This window comes from Balaenoptera ricei, chromosome 16 (assembly GCF_028023285.1).
Source record: "Balaenoptera ricei isolate mBalRic1 chromosome 16, mBalRic1.hap2, whole genome shotgun sequence".
Classification (NCBI taxonomy): Eukaryota; Metazoa; Chordata; class Mammalia; order Artiodactyla; family Balaenopteridae; genus Balaenoptera; species Balaenoptera ricei.
In genome coordinates, this window is record NC_082654.1 from 25,626,125 (window position 1) to 25,643,983 (window position 17,859).

The 17,859-nt window shown below is 51.2% G+C and overlaps 1 protein-coding gene across 9 annotated transcripts in view; it reads left to right on the forward strand.

Moving 5' to 3' along the window:
• The first annotated feature begins 4,078 nt into the window (after positions 1-4,078).
• SH3PXD2A (SH3 and PX domains 2A) overlaps positions 4,079-17,859 on the forward strand; it is a 246,745-nt gene continuing 232,964 nt past the window's right edge. For 7 of the 9 annotated variants that reach the window (XR_009497980.1, XR_009497978.1, XR_009497979.1 and 4 more), the window contains exon 1: positions 4,079-4,784. Coding sequence is in view for 3 of the 9 variants with exons in the window: in XM_059900003.1 (XP_059755986.1) it covers positions 4,713-4,784 (72 nt within the window). In the remaining 6 variants the exon portion in view is untranslated. The remainder of the gene's footprint in view (positions 4,785-17,859) is intronic. The other 2 variants (XM_059900005.1, XM_059900006.1) reach the window with 1 other exon arrangement.

The following is a 17,859-nucleotide window of genomic DNA, read 5'->3' on the forward strand; positions in this document are numbered from 1 at the left end:
GCTTCTTACTGGTTTAGAAGGCACAACCTAAGCACAGCAAAGTTAAAAAAACAATACAGATGTAAATAAGCGTTCAATACAGTAGCGGCTGAACTGTCATAGGGCAATGTATGATTAGTAACCAAATGAATGTTTAGTAATCTGTTTTCACTGCTTTCCTGTATGCTGTTGTCTTTGAGGTGGTCATGAAGACTACATGGGAGAGGAGGTGAGGTGGGCTCTGCATATGGGAGCTGATAGTATTTGCATGTGCACAGAGGGACTGTGGAGACACACGTTGTCCCTGCCCTTGAGGAGCATCCTGCCTGGGTGGGGTGGGGGGTTGTTTGTAGGCGGCCTGTGATGCTTATGTGAATGGAGAATTGGAACAAGGGACTCTGAGGGTCAATGGAGAGCAACATTCTGGATCTGCAGGTATCTGTAATGCTCTTTAAATGAACTCTTCTCGTGTGGGAATAGGCTCATACAAGTAGTGGAGGACAAAGATGGCAAGTCTAGGACTCCCTAGCTGTGTGGCATTGGGCTGCTTGCTTAGTTTCTCTTGGCCTCGGTTTGATCCTCTGTAAAATTAAGTAATAATCTCTCTGGTCCCTTCCAGTTGGAAAATTCTATGGTTCTAAGCATGCTACAATTCTCTGTTTTTGAAAAATCAGATTTCCAGGTATCAGTCAGTTTGCATCTTTATTTTAGGTCCTCTTTCCCTTATTTATACTAAACTTAAAAAAAATTGCAATTATATTTTGTCATTCGAACTAACACAGTGTCCTTGGATTAGAGTCGTCTGCAATTCATGGATGGAGGTGGCAAAATAGGGGTTTACCTAATCCTCTCCAGCACTACTAGCTCCTTGAGCAGATGTTTTCAATATAGACCACCCAATGTACCTACTATGTGCCAGGCATGCTGGGTACTGAACAAATGAGACACAGTCTTGTCTCCAAGGAGCCTTCAGCCAGTCTCAGTCATTGCTGGGAAAGTGCCAGGCACATGTGAGGCACTCAGTAAATGTGTGTAGAGCAGAAAGGCATGCCTAAGGCACTGTTGGGAAGGAAATCTGCATGAGGTTGAAATGTACCCAGGGAAGAAGGGAGAGCCTGTACCATTTTATACTTAAAGTCTCTTGGCTACATGGCCCCAGGAGAGAAAGGAGACTTTCTCCCATAGGTATTAATAACTTCTACCCAACTAATTCCCAGACACCTTGGCACCATGGGGTTGGGTGGGGGCTGGTGCTCGGTTGCTCCCTCCAACTGAGGTAATTTGGGAGCGCAGGGGAAGTTGGGGGTCCTCGAGTTGTGCTTCAAGACCCTGAATTTAGGAGATGTCAGGTTGTCTGGGGTTTCTTAGACCAGAAGAAGGCCATCAGCTTGTAGGCAACCACCCTCCCTCTCCCCTCCGGATCTCTTATCCTCAGGTCCATGTTCAGATCCTGATCCGAAGAAGGAGGGTGAGTGGGAAACCACCGGTGCCTATTGGGCGAGTGCTCTGACTCATAAGGTGACCCAGTGCAAACCAAGCCCCTTCCTCTTCTTTCTCTCCAGGAGCTAAACCCCGGCTCCCCTCACCAGGGGTTTCTCCGGCTTAATTAGCACTTCCAGAACACCTTGCAGCCCACAGAGGAAGAGTGGGCAAGTGCCATTAGGAATCTTCTTGCCATGAACCCACAGGCTGTCTTGATTTTTCACCAAAGGTGCTCCCAGATTCCCACAGCCCAGCCCTTCCCTGAGGAGCTCAGTGCTGAGGGTCTATCCAGGTCTTCCTCCTACTCCCACAAGGAACAGGCCTTGCTCAAGGCAGTGATGCCCTGTCTCCTCCTTTACGCATCACTGAGCATCACTGTCAGATCATCTTCTCCCAGGACAATGGTTTTCTGTAATCTTCTCTGATAGAGAAGCCCTGTGCCTAGTGTCAAGATCTCTCACAGTCTGGACCCCCAACACCCATCCTTCTCCTTATTTCCTTTTCCTGTGTCTCACCCCCTTGCCTGACTCTTCCCCAGGTGGACACTGTCCTCCTGGCCCTCTGCCTGTCACCTGCAGGTTCAGGCTTCAGTGTCCTCACTCCACCTTTTCTTTTCCCCCGATCATTCATTCAACAGATTCTCATACAGTGAGTGACTACTACTGTGGATAAGGTACGGTATTTGCTATATGAGGAGTGCAAAGAAGTATAAGATAACTTAAGCCAGTCCTTGTGTACCAGGTGCTCTCAGGGGAGAGGAACTGTGTTATGGACAAATACACACAAGTCAAAGCAGCTCAGGGCAAATGCACCTGGCTTGGAGGAGTTCAGAGGAGGCAGAGCGTTCTGAGGTACTCCACTCAGCCCATCCTCCAGTCCCTAGCAGAGGGACAGCCTCCTCCAGGAAGTTCTCCTGGATTACTCCAGGCCTCCATTTTTCTGGAATCCTAATGCCTATTCTATTAGATACAGTCTTAATGGTGTCTCTGTTTCTCAACTGTACTCTCTTCTGGAAGGGAAGCGACAAGCATTTGTCAATTGGATTCAGTTTTCAGGTCCACAGACATCAACTGAATTCTCTCTCTCTTCTGTTCCTTAAAGCCTTGTAAATGAGCATAGATTAGGTGCTCAATCAAGCCTAAAATTCTAGAGTTTTAGAGAAGAAAATTTTTAAAATATTTTTTAAATGTCAATATCCATACATGCTAATTATGAAAAACAAAGAACTCAAAATTGTCTCCAACAGGAGTAACTACTGTTAGGAGTTTGGAATGTATGTAGGGAGGAATCTTTTTTTTTTTTAAATAAATTTTTATTTATTTTATTTATTTATTTTTGGCGGCGTTGGGTCTTTGTTGCCATGGGCCGGCTTTCTCTAGTTGCAGTGAGCGGGGGCTTCTCTTGTTGCAAAGCGTGGGCTCTAGGCACGCAGGCTTCAGTAGTCGTGGCACGAGGGCTCAGTAATTGTGGCGCATGGGCTTAGTTGCTCCGCAGCATGTGGGATCTTCCCGGACCAGGGCTCGAACCTGTGTCCCCTCCTTTGGCAGGTGTATTCTTAACCACTGCACCACCAGGGAAGCCCCTGTAGGGAGGAATCTTAAAAGACCATCTAGTTCAGCACCCACATTTCACAGAGAACTTTAAGGTGACTCTAATGCCTATGGTATTAAGTGATTTGCGGCAGGTCAAATATTTAGATAGCAGCATCATTTGGTGTTCTAGCATCCTTCTCCAAGAAAGTTGGAGGGATTAGTATGGTACTCTGTACCAGGCAAATGTGTGAACAGCCTTAGATAGCTACATGGGTTCTGACAGTGCAGAGAAAAAAAGTATTAACACAATTAGATTGTAAAACTCTTGGCCTCCATTTCACATGCTTCACGTTGGTCCACAGTCACAAAGCTTATTGTGACTGTGAAACAATAGGATTAATTGTGAAAACAGTACTTCTTTAAATATTTGAAATTAGAATGGAAAATATGTTGAAATAGATGAGGGGGTGTAAATTGAATTAAATAGTAATTGTGTTCCAAGTCCAGGCACAGACAAGTGGCTTGGAAAGTCGGTTTTCCGTATCAGAGGGACAGGTGGTGAGAAAGCCAGAGCCTGGGGCCAGTGATGAGACAGTCCCCAACCCAGTGGTGGATTTTCTCACCATTGTGTGCTCCCTTCCCTCCTAGCCTGCCAGGGGAGGGTCCCAGGGAAGCCCTAGGCTTAAGGCAGTGGTGTTACAGTCTTGAAACCTCACTGGTAAATGATATCACAGGTTGGTTACCCAGACCCAGATCGATAAACGACTCAGGCAGCGGATCGATCACATTTCCGGGGAGGATTTACCCTTTGTAACCCGCAGGGGGGCAGGTGGTTTATCAAAAGATAAGGCTCTGGCTTGAAGGATTTAATGCCGGCTCTTTCCCCATTCCTGTCTCCTGCTCGGAGGGTCTGGGCCGTAACAGCGGGGTAATAAACTACTTTCCATTAAAGAGATCTGGGGGATAGGAGTGGGAGGGGGCCGTAAAGGTGGGGACAGAAGGCACAAATCCGCTCCAAGACGGAAAGCCAGGGTGAGGGCGCGCTGGGTTCACTTCCCCCCGCCCCTCCCCCTTCCGAAGCCACCCTGAGTTTCCGTGCCCGGGGAAGTGGCCCAGCGCCGCGCCAGGCCGCTGGCCGAGCTCTTGGCGCTCCGGCCGGGCTGCAGCCCCCTCCCCGTCGCCCCGGGCCTGGAGCCCCTCCCAGCCCGCTTCCCCTCTTTCCCTTCCCTTCCCTTCCCGGCCCTGCCTCCGCCTCCTGCGCCCACAGCCTCCGCCAGCGCCGAGCCCCTCGGAGCCGCAGCGCGGCGAAGGGGCGCCGCCGGCCCCTCCCCAGCGCGCTGACAGCAGGCTCCGGGGCCCCCGCCCCGTCCCCTCGCCGGCGGGACACACCCCCGCCCCTCCTCTGCTCCGCCAGTTCCCGCCGGACCCACCGGGCGGCGGAGAGAGCTGGCGGGCGAGCCGGAGAGCGGCGGAGGCGGCGCTGGAGGGAAGGGGCGCGCGGCAGGCCCACGGGGAGCCGCCCGGGCGCACGGAGTCCGCGTCCCCTCCGGACCGTCCCCGCTCCGCGGCCGTACCTGAGGGCGCCGGGAGCCCGGGCAGCGACGCGCCGGACCGGGGTGGCGGGGGGGCCGGGACCTGGGAAGCGGGTGAAGGAGCCGGAGCTCGACCAGGATGAGAAGGTGACGCCGCCGGGGGGCGCCACTCGCTTTGTGGGGGAAGATGCTCGCCTACTGCGTGCAAGATGCCACCGTGGTGGACGTGGAGAAACGGAGGAACCCCTCCAAGCACTATGTGAGTATCGCCCCTAAGACCCCCGCGGGGGGGCTGGCCAGGAACCCCCGAGGGCCCGGGGTGGCCCCTTGCCCTACCCGCGCTGTTGGGTCCCGGGGCTAAGTGCCCACAGGGCAGCCCTCGGCGGTGGAGTTTCTTCGCAGGGCTGTGATCTCCAGGGAAGCCTTTTCTGACCTTCCTCCACTCCCCCCACGCCCGTTTTCTTTTTTTGGCATTGGAATTGGCAAGTGGCTGCCCTTGTCTGTTACAACGGTGAAGTCATCTGTCCGCCTGAGCTTTGAAGGATGGTGGGGGGAGCGTTCGTCAAACCCTCGCTGGGAAGCTCCGTTGGGAAAGAGCATCTTCCCGTCCCTCCCTGGGGACTCTGATCGCTCACGCTCACACAGACCGAGATGCTTTCAGAGGCTTGACCTGGGGAAGGAAGCCTCACGCGAGCCTCCCACTTTTGCTCCGTTCTCTGCCTCCCTAGGCCTGGGTCTGGGGGCAGAGGGATGACGCCGCACCCCTGCCCCACCTCCACCTTCAGCCCTGAGCTTTGATTTCCTTCTTAAAGTCCTTGTGTCCGTCGGTGTGAGGAGAATTGTGGCTTATCCTTTTATCCCTCCTCTGGACATGACCCTTAACTGGGTTCATTTCCTCTTAAGAGATGCTCCATCTCCAGACACGAGGAGGCAAATGTTTGCTGTGGTCTCCGAGGAACAGCCGGCTGCCCCTCCCCCTTCCTTCTCCAGACTTAATGAGAAGGGGCTAAGGTTGATTGAGCCGAGCTCCTGGCCTGTGGGACGCGTCCCCCTTTCATCTCAGCCCCTCCTGTCTTCCCATCCTTCCCACCTTAGGAAGTAAACTGTGTCCTTGACACCTGAGAATGCCAGTCCTAGCGGCTTTGCTCCTGTTCTTGAGATAGGAGAGACAGACAGCAGGGCATCCAAAGCCGGAGGACTGCATCTTATTTGCAAATTAGTCATTTAAAGGAGCATTTAGAATGCTCAAAGCATTCATTTTAACAATTAAAACAGGCTGTTGGTTGCTGCCCTGGACAGCACATTGATCTCTGAAATTCCTTTTATTTCCTTGTTGGAAGGGGACTGGGATTTGTGCAAATGTCAGCCTCAGGCTACTCTTTCTGTCTTTATCCCCAATAGCTCTGATCTTTGGGTTTCTTTATAGTAGAATAAATGGGCCTGGGCTCAGGTTGGGGAGGAGGTAAACCAAGGAGTCTGGTTCCTGACGGGACAGAGACATGGGTGCTGGTGGGAGAGATGTTCCTTTTGTGTTACTGGCTCAGCAAGCATCTTGCCCTGCCATTTCAAGAAAGCTCTTTTTGGAGGACTTGGGTCACCATGTGGTCACCCTCCCCTGGGGACAGATGTCCATTTGCATATCCCAGCACTTATTACGAAGACAACCTTCCTAAGTTCTTTTCTCAAATGTTGCAGGCTAAGTTTTAGGGGTTCTTTTCTAGTCCTCAGTTAAGGTAGGCACTGCTTTCAACAGATGGCACTCTGTTCTGAGACCCAGGCAGGTGCCGGCTCTGGATTTTAGGTGAAACATCAAGTCTTAGCTTTGACCAACGATGTCCAAGATTACAGATGTAGGATGCACTCCTGGTCAGGAGCGCTGCTAAAGCGACCGGGGGGCCCGCTGCAGACAGTGTTGAGAGGTGGTTAGTGCTGAGGCTCTGAGTTACAAGCTCTTGTTCAAAGCCTGGCTCAGATACTGCTTAGCTATGCAACTTTGGGCAAATTATTTAACCTCCGTGGGCCTCAGTTTCCTCATTTTTAAAGTGAGTATAATAATAGTATCTACTTCATAGGGTTGTCTGGAGAATTAAATGAGATCATACTTGCAAAGCACTTAGCGCAGTTCCTGGCACAAAACAAGCACTCATTAAATGGTAGATTGGCGTGATTCTGACTAAGAAAGCACTTTTGAAAAGCAGCTATTAATGGTCTGGCAAGAAGGAAGAAAGGTTTGGGGTTTTAAGATTGATAATAATTTGTTCTGTGTGAAAAATACAAAAGAAGTCCTGTCCAATTCCCTCGAAATGATCATTTCCTCCCTTTTTATGGACAGTATTTTCTGGGACGTCTCCACTTCCCGTGTAAGAATCAATGACATTATGTTTGGGGCCGGGAGTGATGTCACTGAGCAGATGGGGCCATACAGAGCCCTGAACCCAGGTTGTGGAAAACAGTTAAAGGAGAGAGTATTGTGTGTTATGGAATTGTGGAGCTGGCAGGGACCTGAGGACTCATGAGGCTCCACCCCCTCATTTTTACAGATGAGGAAACTGAGAACCAGATGGGGTAAAGTCACTAGTGACACAGCTAGTCACAGCACCTGGGTCTAACTGGCCTTCTGCCCATGTCGTGGGTTGGGTTCATCGAAATACCGTAAAAGGCTGGTTGGGGTTGACGAGCCCAAATATCTGGTGATAGCAAGAGGTTCCTGCACGTTTGGGGCATCAGTGCATAACATAAGGAGAGGGAGCCAATAATAGAAAGTGTCGGCAGGGCCAACAGGGCAGGAGGAGCATGCTGGGGAGGCTGTGCCTCTGAAGTTTAGGATCGCCTCCTCTCTTGGCCTTTACGTGGCGGACACCACGCACCAGAAGGTCAGGTGTTCTGGGCAAGGTGCGCTGGTGTGGGTAGCTGGCAGGACACACTGCGCCCAAGTCACGTATGTTCTGGAAGCCCTCTACGCTGAAGAAGCATGCCTTCTTCCCGCCTCTCCTCCACTGATGGTGAATTCTGAGTCTGCGGTTTGGCAAATTGCAGAGCAGAGCAGCTTTATGGGACGTGCACGTTAGCTGGAGCTAGCTGATGAGAGGCCTGGGGCCCAAGCAGGAGGGGCCCTGCTGGCCCCAGAATGCTGGGAACATACTGCAAAGGTCTTCTCAGGACATCCAGCCAAAGGCATGCTTGTCCCCGTGATGAGGGGGAGCTGCCTGGACACTGAGGGTCTTGTGTTTTGGTCTGTTTATGAGAGGCAGGCAAGTGACCTCCCTCATTTGAGTGGTGCTGTCAGCCCTTGGCTTCCTTCCCCTCTGTCAAGCCCCTGCTTGGGGTGGGTTTGGGGAAGATGGGCGGCTGCTGCTTAGGCCAGGCTCCCTGCATGGAGTTGGGCTCCTCTCTTAGCTTTTATGAGCTGCCCCTGGGGAGACCTTTAGGTAAACTGTCTTTGGCCTCAGACCACTTGTCTTTCAAATGATCCTGATGATGCTGGTTGCAAACTGCAGATACCTTTGAAAACTTTCCATAAGGATGTGAGTTCCAGTTCACATAATCCTTTGTACCCACAAGCATGTGTAGGTGTATGTCAAGTCATTTGGTGTTGGAGAGGAGCTCGTGCATCTAAAACAAACAAGAAATTACTTGTTTGGATTTGGGAGGCGTTGTGCTTTCACAGTCTTTTCCTTTCCTGATTGTTTATTTCAGACAAATACCAGTCATGAATATTCTGATCCTCTACAGGACTCTTCAGGGAATGCAAATAATAGCCAGTGTTAGCAGTTACCATCGATGGTGCCAAATGCTTAACGTGCATGATTTCATGTAATTCCTACAGTTCATCGAATGTCTTTGATTCCTTTATACAGATGGGTGAACTGAGAGGTTAGAGGTTACTCAAGGTCTCCCAGTTAGTACAAGGCAGATCTGGGTCAACTCAGGTCACTTTACCTCCAGAGGAAGCTATGAACCTACAGTGAGGCCCTTCTCCTCCACTGGAGTCTGGTTGGGGAGACCAGGCTCAGGTTTACATGATGAGAGAGCAATGCCACGTGGTATTTGAGGACTGGCTCACTGTGTGGGATGTTCACCTTGTGTCCTGGAGGTGCGTGTGTGACGGGTGATGGAGGAGGTCACTGTGAGGCAGGAGGAGTGGAACAAATCCAAGATGATATCTGCTCCCCAGTGATCCTTGAGGTGATAGACGAAGGAGCCACCCTGTAGAAATAACACATTCTCCTGTGTGTTTAGAGCATTGCAGATTTTGGTCTTGGTCCTGGGAGCTACATTTTTAGGAATTGGCCCCAGACCCATTCTTTTCTCTGCCCTTCATTTTTTCTTAAGCCCTTAGACTGTGGATCCAGCCCCATGAGAGGAAGGGTGTGCAGCTGCAGTACGGAAAGGATCTTCTCAGGCCAGTCCCACTGTGGAATGAGTGGTGGTGGGCAGATCAGGGTTTGAATCCCACCTCTGACTCTTCCTAGGCGTGCAACCTGCAGCCAGTCACTGTGGGTCTCAGTTTCCTCACCTGTAACCTCGCAGGGATTTGGGGAAATTGATCTGAGATAATTTTGGGCAAAGCTTCTACTTAGTACCTGGCCTCCATCATGGGTACTCAACATATACTAGCTTCCATGTGGTGCTCCTTATCACCAAAACACTTGAGTACGTTTAGGATCTAATAGGTGAAGCTGTGAGAGAAGGAAAGACTAAGGCAAAAAAGGAAGGCCCAGCTGTTCATAGTCTGATGGGAAAGTGGGCTACATGCCTCGTGGAAAACACCCAACATACGAGAGAAACACATAAACAAGGAGCAGCTGTTCAGACCTGGAGAGCTTCCTGGAACTGCCCTAGTGATGGCTTCCTGGTAGGCTGGGAAGGAGAAGGGAAGGAACATGTGTTGGGAGAGAGGAGTAGAGAGGTGCTGCAGGTAAGGGCAAGGTCAAATAGTATCCTAGCCCCAAGGTCAGTGCCACACATGGGTTAGCACTCTTGCCTGCTTTCTTTCTCTCTGTCTCTGTCTGCCTCTCACACGCAAGAACAGTTTCTTCTTCTCCAAGGAGGGAAGTGATCTAGGGGTGATTCACGGGTCTGACAAGGATTCCTGCTTATTGAACAACCGACCACATCCTTCAAGGCTGTTGGAAGAGGAAGCACAGCCAGCCATTTATCATGGCCCTCTTTAGAGCCGAGTGAGGGTTTGGGGGGACAAATCAGGATTGGAATCACCATGTGTGGTGGCAGGCAGAGGGGAGGCGAAGGGAAGGGAAAAATAAACCTATTTGATGTCATAGGAGACCGGTTCCAGCTCCAGAAATATAAGCGCCAGCTGCTGCATTTTCCAAGGAGATATTCCGAGGCCAGCATGAGTTAATCGCCAGTGGAGACAGTGAATTAGAGCAGTGTTGTTAGGACTTCTGACTTGGGGGTTTGCACAGCGGTCCCTGGAAATTGCCTTCTGATTTCCTCAGCCTGAGTCACTGACCAGACCATTTCTTGGCCAGAAAAAGTCTTAACAGGCAACTCTGTTCTCTTTTGCCTCTTTATTAAATAAAATAAAACAAATAATAGAGTTATACATACGGTAGTCACACTTCTTTTGAGTTCTGAGAATCCAGGAAAGGGATCATGGGTTAGGACAGGGAGCCAGGGAGAAGGAAGGACAAGGGGTGTGTGTGGGAAACGAGGTGGAGATACTGGCTTTGGAAAGAGGTTCTGAGCCAGGGCCAGAGGTGCTCTCTGCCATGGCTGTTGCCAAAAATAATGGAAGAGTCCAGGAGAGTGATGAGCGTTTGAAGCAGCGATTCCCAGAGCTGTGAGTGACTTCTTGCCCGGGCTGGGCTGCTGCTACCTGTAGTGGAGTCAGGGTGGGGAGGGGGGACTGGGGGATGGGGAGGGGGGATGGGGAGGGGGGACGGTGAGCCACAAGAAAGCCCCTCTCATGCCCCTGAGTAACCTCCAGGCAGGTCCCAATCAGCAGCAGGTGCTGAGCAGAGTCCAGCGAGGATGTCGAGGTGCAGGGAGAAGGGGAAGAACCCATCTGTGAGTACCTACTGTGTGCCAGGCAGTGCAGAAGAGACCCTTCAGAGGGGATTTTACTTAAGCATCATAGCAATCCCATGAAGTAGGTAGGTGTTTTTATCCCCACTTTACAGGTGTGGAAATTGAGGCCCAGAGAGTTTATGTGACTCTCACTCAGAGTAATTCAGTGGCAAGGCTGGGATTCTTACCCTGGCCTCTGACACCCAAGCCTGTGAGCTTGTCACTTCCTTCCCCATTAGAGCTGGGTCAGTGAGAGAGGGGCATGAAGATAACTGAGGAGCCCGGGCAGCACCTCCTGAGAGGATGATGTGTATCTGGAAGGCTGTGTTGTTGGAGAGACCCTGGGCTCTGGTATCCCTGGGCCAGAATCCTGTCTCTACCACTTACTACGTGGGACCCGGTGCAAGTTACTTCTCTCTCTGTGCCTCAGTTTCCTCGTCTGTTAAAAACAAACAAAACAAAATGAGGGGAAAATAGGACCTAGCTCAAAGGGTTGTGCCGAAGGGTAAATGAGTTAATAAATGTCAAGACCTTAGAACAGTACCTGGCACATATTAGGTGCAACATAGGGATTCGTTCTAATACTGATTAAGTCCTAAAGCTTCAGAAGGGGGGGCTCTCTGTGAACTGGAGTTTTCAGGGAAGACTGGCTGGCGAAGGCAGGCTTCATGCTAAGCCTTGAGGAGTAATTAGGATTTGGATGGGAAAGAGTAGGATTTAGGTGGGAAAAAGAGGAGAAGGGCATTCCAAGAAAGGGAAAAGCAAAGGTGCCGGAGGCGGGACGTGCAAAGAAAACGCGGACAAAATCCAGGTGGGGCAGAAGGATGGGGAGGAAGGGTGGGCCGGCTTCTGAGGGTCTCACGTGCCAGCCGAGGGAATTCAGAGTTTATTGTTACACCTCCACACTTTCTGCTCCTGCCAAGGATTGCAGGGGAAAGGGGGCTGCTTGTCACTGTGGGTCCCTTCTGGTGGGCCCCAGAGCTGGCTCTAGGATTGTTGTTGCAGCCGTGATGGGAACAGAGCTACATGGAACCGTTTCTGTAGCTCTGCGTTGGGGACTCTTTTTTTTTTTTTTTAACATCTTTATTGGAGTATAATTGCTTTACAATGGTGTGTTAGTTTCTGCTTTATAACAAAGTGAGTCAGTTATACATATACATATGTTCCCATATCTCTTCCCTCTTGCGTCTCCCTCCCTCCCACCCTCCCTATCCCACCCCTCTAGGTGGTCACAAAGCCCATTTGCATTGGGTACTCTTTAGCTGCAGGCCGAGCCCAGCCCCTCTCTGTTTATAGCTCTTACTCCGAGGGGTCAGGCTACCTCATAAAAGTTGATTGCACCCCAGAGGTCTTGGGGAGGGAGGGTGGAGGAGGGGGAGGGGAATGGCAAGGAGTGAGGCGTCAGCTGCTTTGGGCCGCATCCGTGGAGGGCCCCGCCGGCAGGGCCTGAGGTCACGGTGCAGTCATTTCCACCCCCAACTACAGCGCTGCCGCTGAAGCACCCCAGTGGCAAGAGAGAGGAGACCCCGTCCTTGGAGGGTCTGGAGGCTAATACTAAACAGCTTGCTGGGAGCCCCGGATGAAGTCTCAGTGTTACCTGAAACTTTCAGGCCAACGTTGTCTTCTATTCCAGCATCTCTCTGAACCTGTTTTAGTTATAAAGACAGTGCTTCAAACTACCTCTTCATTTATTTAACCCTCACCCCGCTGCCAGATATTCCAGTAAGCCTGATTCTTTAGGGGAAATGTAATAATAAAAATAACAGCTAACAGTTCTGAATGCTTTCTACGTGCTGAGTTTTACACGGAAACTCTCAAAGCAGCCCGCCGAAGCCTGTAGTTACTGCTGGCATCCATGTCGTGCACGTGAGGACGCTGAGGCCCAGAGAGCTTAAGGGAGTTGCCAGACACCACACAGCTAAGAAGCTGTGTGTGGAGAGGCGCCTGCAATGACCCAGGCCTGCTGACTCCAAAGCTGGCCTTGTCCCCATAGAAGCCTCACAGCCAGCCCTCCATCACATGCCACACCTGGGGAGACTGGGCCCCAAGGAGATTCCACCTGAGGCCTGGCTGGTTGGCTTCTCAAGATGTGAGACCTTCCACATGTCACCTTCCCCACTTGATCTCCATTTGCCCATCTAGTAAATGGGCTGACTGCTTCCTTTCTGCCTTGTAGAGGGGAGGGTGGATAGGAAAGCTGCTTTGGAAAACGCTGAGCCCAGAGAAAATAGCTATGTGAAGGGGTCCTAGATCCCTCAATCTGGTTTCTTAATCGTTTGTGAAGGGGATGCTTTACAAAAAGAAGCTTTTCCTGATGCCAGGGAATTTTTAGACAAGGTTTCCTTGCCATACTACCTCCCCTGAGAAGCCTATAGCCAGGGTTGACTCAGGACAACTTTAGGCCCCCAGTGAAGATGTTTTCTAGAAAACCACCTCTGGGAACTACGCTTTGCTTCATTCCAAGCCGATCACTTTTGTGAATGGAAGAGACAGAGCTATTTCCAGTCCCATCTCTCCCGGCTGTTACCTGAGGGGAGGAAGTGACATCCAGGGGGCTGAGCTAGCAAAGGGGAAACAGCTGTGCTTTCTGCCCCTCCCTCGGCTGCTTTCTCGGGCCCTTTGCTGTCATTTCCCTTTGCCTGTGAGGAAGCCACCCTCCCTAGGCCTGGGGCGGTAGGGTTGGGGCAGGATTCCTTCCTCTGTGTGTGTCAGTGCAGCATAAATTATGCAGTGGGACGTTTTGGGCCCTCCGGTCTGTCTCTGGACTCCCTGGAGTGTGAACCAGACCTGACAGAAATTGATCACTCAGGGAGTGGGAGTGGGGTGCTGCCCAATGCTGATAGTGAACTTGCAGGGTCAGGGATGGCGTGGGTGTGGGCCAGTCTGTATTTCTGCCTATCACTGCGTGGTCCCCAGTAGAGAGCCCTGGCTGTTTTCCTTTTTCCAGGACTATTCTCACTCAGTAACAAAGGAGACCTTGACCTCTATTACATGGGCACCATCATCATAACAGCTACCACGTATTGAATGCCTATTTTGTGCCAGGCACTGCCAGGCCTCTTGCTTATAATCTCTGGTCCTGACACAGCCCTGAAGGTGTGCATTTTTAACCCCATTTTACGCATATGGAGACTGAGGTTCAGAAAGTTGAGGTTGCATTGTTAGTCAAGCACAAAGCCAGGTGTGTTTGGGCCTCTACCCCCAGGCGGTGCCTGTTTCACACTGTCACTGTGACTTGCACATTGGTCCATCTCCTGGGCTGCCCCAGGTTGGGGGTTGGGGAGCTTCTGCCGGCCCAGCGCATCGTCCTCCTGGGGAATAGTGTTCTTTGTGGAGAGAGCCTGCCTTGCTGGCTTTGCCCACCTAAGGGTTCTGAGCGTGAAGGGATTGTCTCTGCTGTTTGAAGCGGCTGCTTTGTAAACTCTTTCATGGTAGGCCCCATTCTGACCCAGCTTTATTCCGTTTCCTGATGGCCCAGACCCAAAGGGCTATTTTAAGGGCCTTGCCTGTGTGGGAGAATTTCTCTTTGTAGCAACAGAGAGGGAGGCCTGGCTGGCCTGGCATGGTGCTGGCAGTGGGGCTCCGAGAGAGCGAAACTCTTTCCTGAATTCTGCCTCCTGGGCAGAATTCATCGGGCTCTCAGCACAGGGCCTGGCACCCAGAAGGGACACGGTCACTTGTCAGTGAGGGTAGGGCTTCCAGAGGTGGCTGCCCAGGGATTTCTGCTGGTCTAAGCCCCGGTGGCTTGGCAAACTGATCCTTCTCTCGCAGAGTTAAGGCCTGTAATAGGACAATGTCTGGACTTTGGTTTCCAGCCGGGGTTAATTATTTACTTTAGTCATCGCTCATTAGCAACTGGAGAAAAGCAGCCTCATTTTCCCCATGATTGCTGGATGTGGCAGCTCCTGGGCAGGGATAGTGGGGAAGGTGAGTCAGAGAATGTGTGAGCGGAGCCCTTCTAGGTGCAGGCACGGGGCTAGGGCTTCTCATCCACCGTCTTCTTTAATCCCCTCTGCCACCCTGAGCATCACCCCTGTTGCACAGCCAAAGAAGCAGGGGCTCAGGGAGGTGCAGCGTCTTGCCCCGCGTCACATGGCCATGAACGGTGAAAGCCAGGGTTTGAACCCAGATCTCTGCAGTGATGAAAGCCCGTGATGGTTCCACTGTGGTCCCTGCAGATTTGATGGCTTACCCACCCCACAAAGGTTAGGTTGCTAGGTAGGAGTACTTCTCTTTCTTCCCTGCCCTCAGCTGGAGGCATCCACACATATCAAAACTAGCTGCGCTGGGTTTTTCTCTACACCCTCTGCCCTCCCTCAGACTCTGGTCTCCGCGGCTGTATTTCTCCCTCTGCTGCACTGTGCCCATGGGAGTCTCGTCCCTGATCTGTGGCTGTGCTAGGGTATGGAACGCTGAGAGCACTGCCCTGGGCTTAAGAAAGGAAGTCAGCCCAAAGGGCATATGCACAGTGGGCCTTCCCTTGGAAGGCTGGAGCCCTGCAGCTTTATAGTGGCTTTGTCTCCCGAGAGCTTCCCGAGAGGCTGGGAGACTAGGAAGCACGTCACGTGGGTCCCTGATAAAACTTCAAGGGTTTGGATTAAACCCTGGTCATCTGCCCACTCTGACCTTCCCCCAGAGCCCCTCCATTAACATGTGATGTGGTTGGAGCTGGTATTTGGGATCAGATAACAAACCTCTTGCTACCTAGAATGGACCCCTAGCAAGGTCTGGCCTCTATTTTGGGATTCAAATTTTTATTCCCCTTGAACTCGTGTCCAGAGGCGCTTTTAAAAGCCTGGCCCTTCAGAAGCTCCAGCTGCTGGGGGTTCTACATCCCGTCCTCAAGGATGGCGGCTAGCATGGCACTAGCCATGGTTGGGAGCAGGGAGCAGTTTATTTCCCAGGCACTTTCAGCCTGCTGCTTGCTCAGGCTAAACTGGGCTCTGGCAACTGGAGCTAGCCCCAGAGAGGGCCTCAGGTGGCAGCAGTTGGAAGCTGAGGGCAAGAGGATGGGGGCAGAGCACCGACTCCCCTGATACATGGGCTCAGGCTCTGAAGCCCTTTTACTACCTTGTTTCACTTGTTCAAGTTTCTTCCCTGCCATGGGCCTCAACTTTCTAATCTGTAAAATGAGAATAATAGTAGTAATAATAACAACACTTAGCCCATTTGGTTGTTACTCTGCATAGTGCTGGGGACATGACTGTTGTTCAATAGATGGCAGCTGTTGTTATTATTATCTTGGTCATCCTTCATGGTTTTGCTTAGTTTCTGCCGCCTCCCAGAAGCTTCCAAGACTTCTCATCTTACAATGTTTTCTGTCCGTGAATTTTTGCAAAGTTTATTGTTTTAACCTCTCCTGTAACTCTTACCAAGAATGGCCTTGGGTTGCTCAGTTTGGGGCAAGCCTATGTATGTCTCCTGTGCCTGATTGATGGAAAAACCCATTGTGGGGTGGACCTTAATCTGATGCTTATTTGTATTCATTCATTCATTCATTCATTCAATCAATCAATCAACATTTGAATGTTTACTATGTGCCAGGCACTGGGAACACAGCAGGACTGATAAAAATCCCTGCCCTTTTGGAGCTCACATTCTGATAGGGGGAGGGAAATAATAAACAAAACTGGTGAAATATGTAGTGTGCTAGATGGGGGATAAATGCTGTAGAGAAAACTAAGCGAGGTGAGGGAGACAGGGAATGGCAGTGGTGATGGGAGTTGCTGTGCTATTTTATAGAGTGTGGCCAGGGACAGCTCCCCTGTATAGTGACTTTTAAGTAAGATCTGAAGGAGGAGAGGGAGTGAGGCCTGTGGATATTTGGAGCAAAAATGGTTGAGAGAGAGGGAACAGCAAGTGCTAAGGCCCTGAGGTAGGACTATGCCTAGCCTTTTCAGAGAAGAGCAAGAGGCTGGTGTGGCCCAGTGGCATGAGCAAGAGGGAGAGCAGTGGGCAGTGAGGTCAGACAGCTGAAGAGCCCAAGTTGTGCCTGTATCCCTCCCAGCACGAAGCCGGGGGCTCTGCTCGGCAATGAGGCATCCTCTTGACTTGCTGAAGCCAGAAACTGGTCAAAACACGGCTGGAGAGGTCGCTCTGGGGACTGTTTGGGGTTTGACCCTGACCCCCCCAAGAGGGATTCTGTGGGGAAATACAACCTCCATCAGCAATGTCTTGGATAGCAACTCAGAACCCCGAAGGTAGTGCACGTCTTAGGGAGTTTCACTAACTGAACATTAGTTTTGTACCTACTGTGTGCAAGGCACCATGCTGAAAGCAGTCCCTGCAGCTGGGAGCTAGAGGCTGGGGAGCTCCTGCAAAGGCAGCGGCCTCCACATCCTTTCATCTCTAAACTCCCTCCCTCATGCTAGCTGACGGTCTGGATCACAGCAGGTCCTTGAGCAGTGAAATAAATCTGTAGACGAAGGCTTTATCCTATTAAACCCCCTTCCTCCTACCCCACTCCTATTTTTTAAAGAACCACAGCTTTTAACTTACAATTGTGGCAATCGGTCATTTGAAATGTAGAATGTGTATTCCTATCGATATAATACTGTAAATGGTGGTAAGATTCTCAGGCCATTCCACCAAAACCTTACTCATCCATGGAGTAGATGGAATCATAGCACCAAGAACCAGATGTCTCTAGTTCACCTATATCACGGGCCAGCCTGGGAACTTAAATTCCATGTGTAGTAGCCAGGGGAACTGTCCTCCAGTGTCCATAGTGAGAAGGAAACTTCCAGGCTAACTGATGATGGTAATGATGATGATGATAGTAATAACATTAGGAGCACGAATTATGTGACAGCCATTCTTCTAAGTGCTTTACTCTTTACAGCAGCCTGATGAGAAGAGCACTCTTATGGTCCTTACTTTATTGATGAGAGAACAGAGACACAGAGAGGTTAATTTACCAATGGTCGTAAGCGAGGAGGAGGCAGGGCTGGGGCTCAGAGCCAGGCAATGGGGCTCCGAAGTCCTTCGGGAAACCTCTTATGTCCTGGCCTTCCGGGGAGTCCCGCCAGCGAGGCTGCCACAGCCTAGCCTGGCCATCCACAGACCTTAGTTAACAAGTGTCAGAGTTGGGAACCGAAGCCACTGGTGGCAGGCAGGAGCGGCCCCTCTTTGTTCCTGAGACAGGAAAAGCCATTTGTTCCTGGAGCCTGACACTGCAGGGGGTGGGTTTGCTGGGCATGGTCCTCTTCCTGGGCCATTTACAAGTCCAGCACTTGGGGCTGGGGTGGGGAGCACTGTATCTGTTGGTGGAGAGGCCAGATTAGAGCGTCTGGCAAGATGTTTCT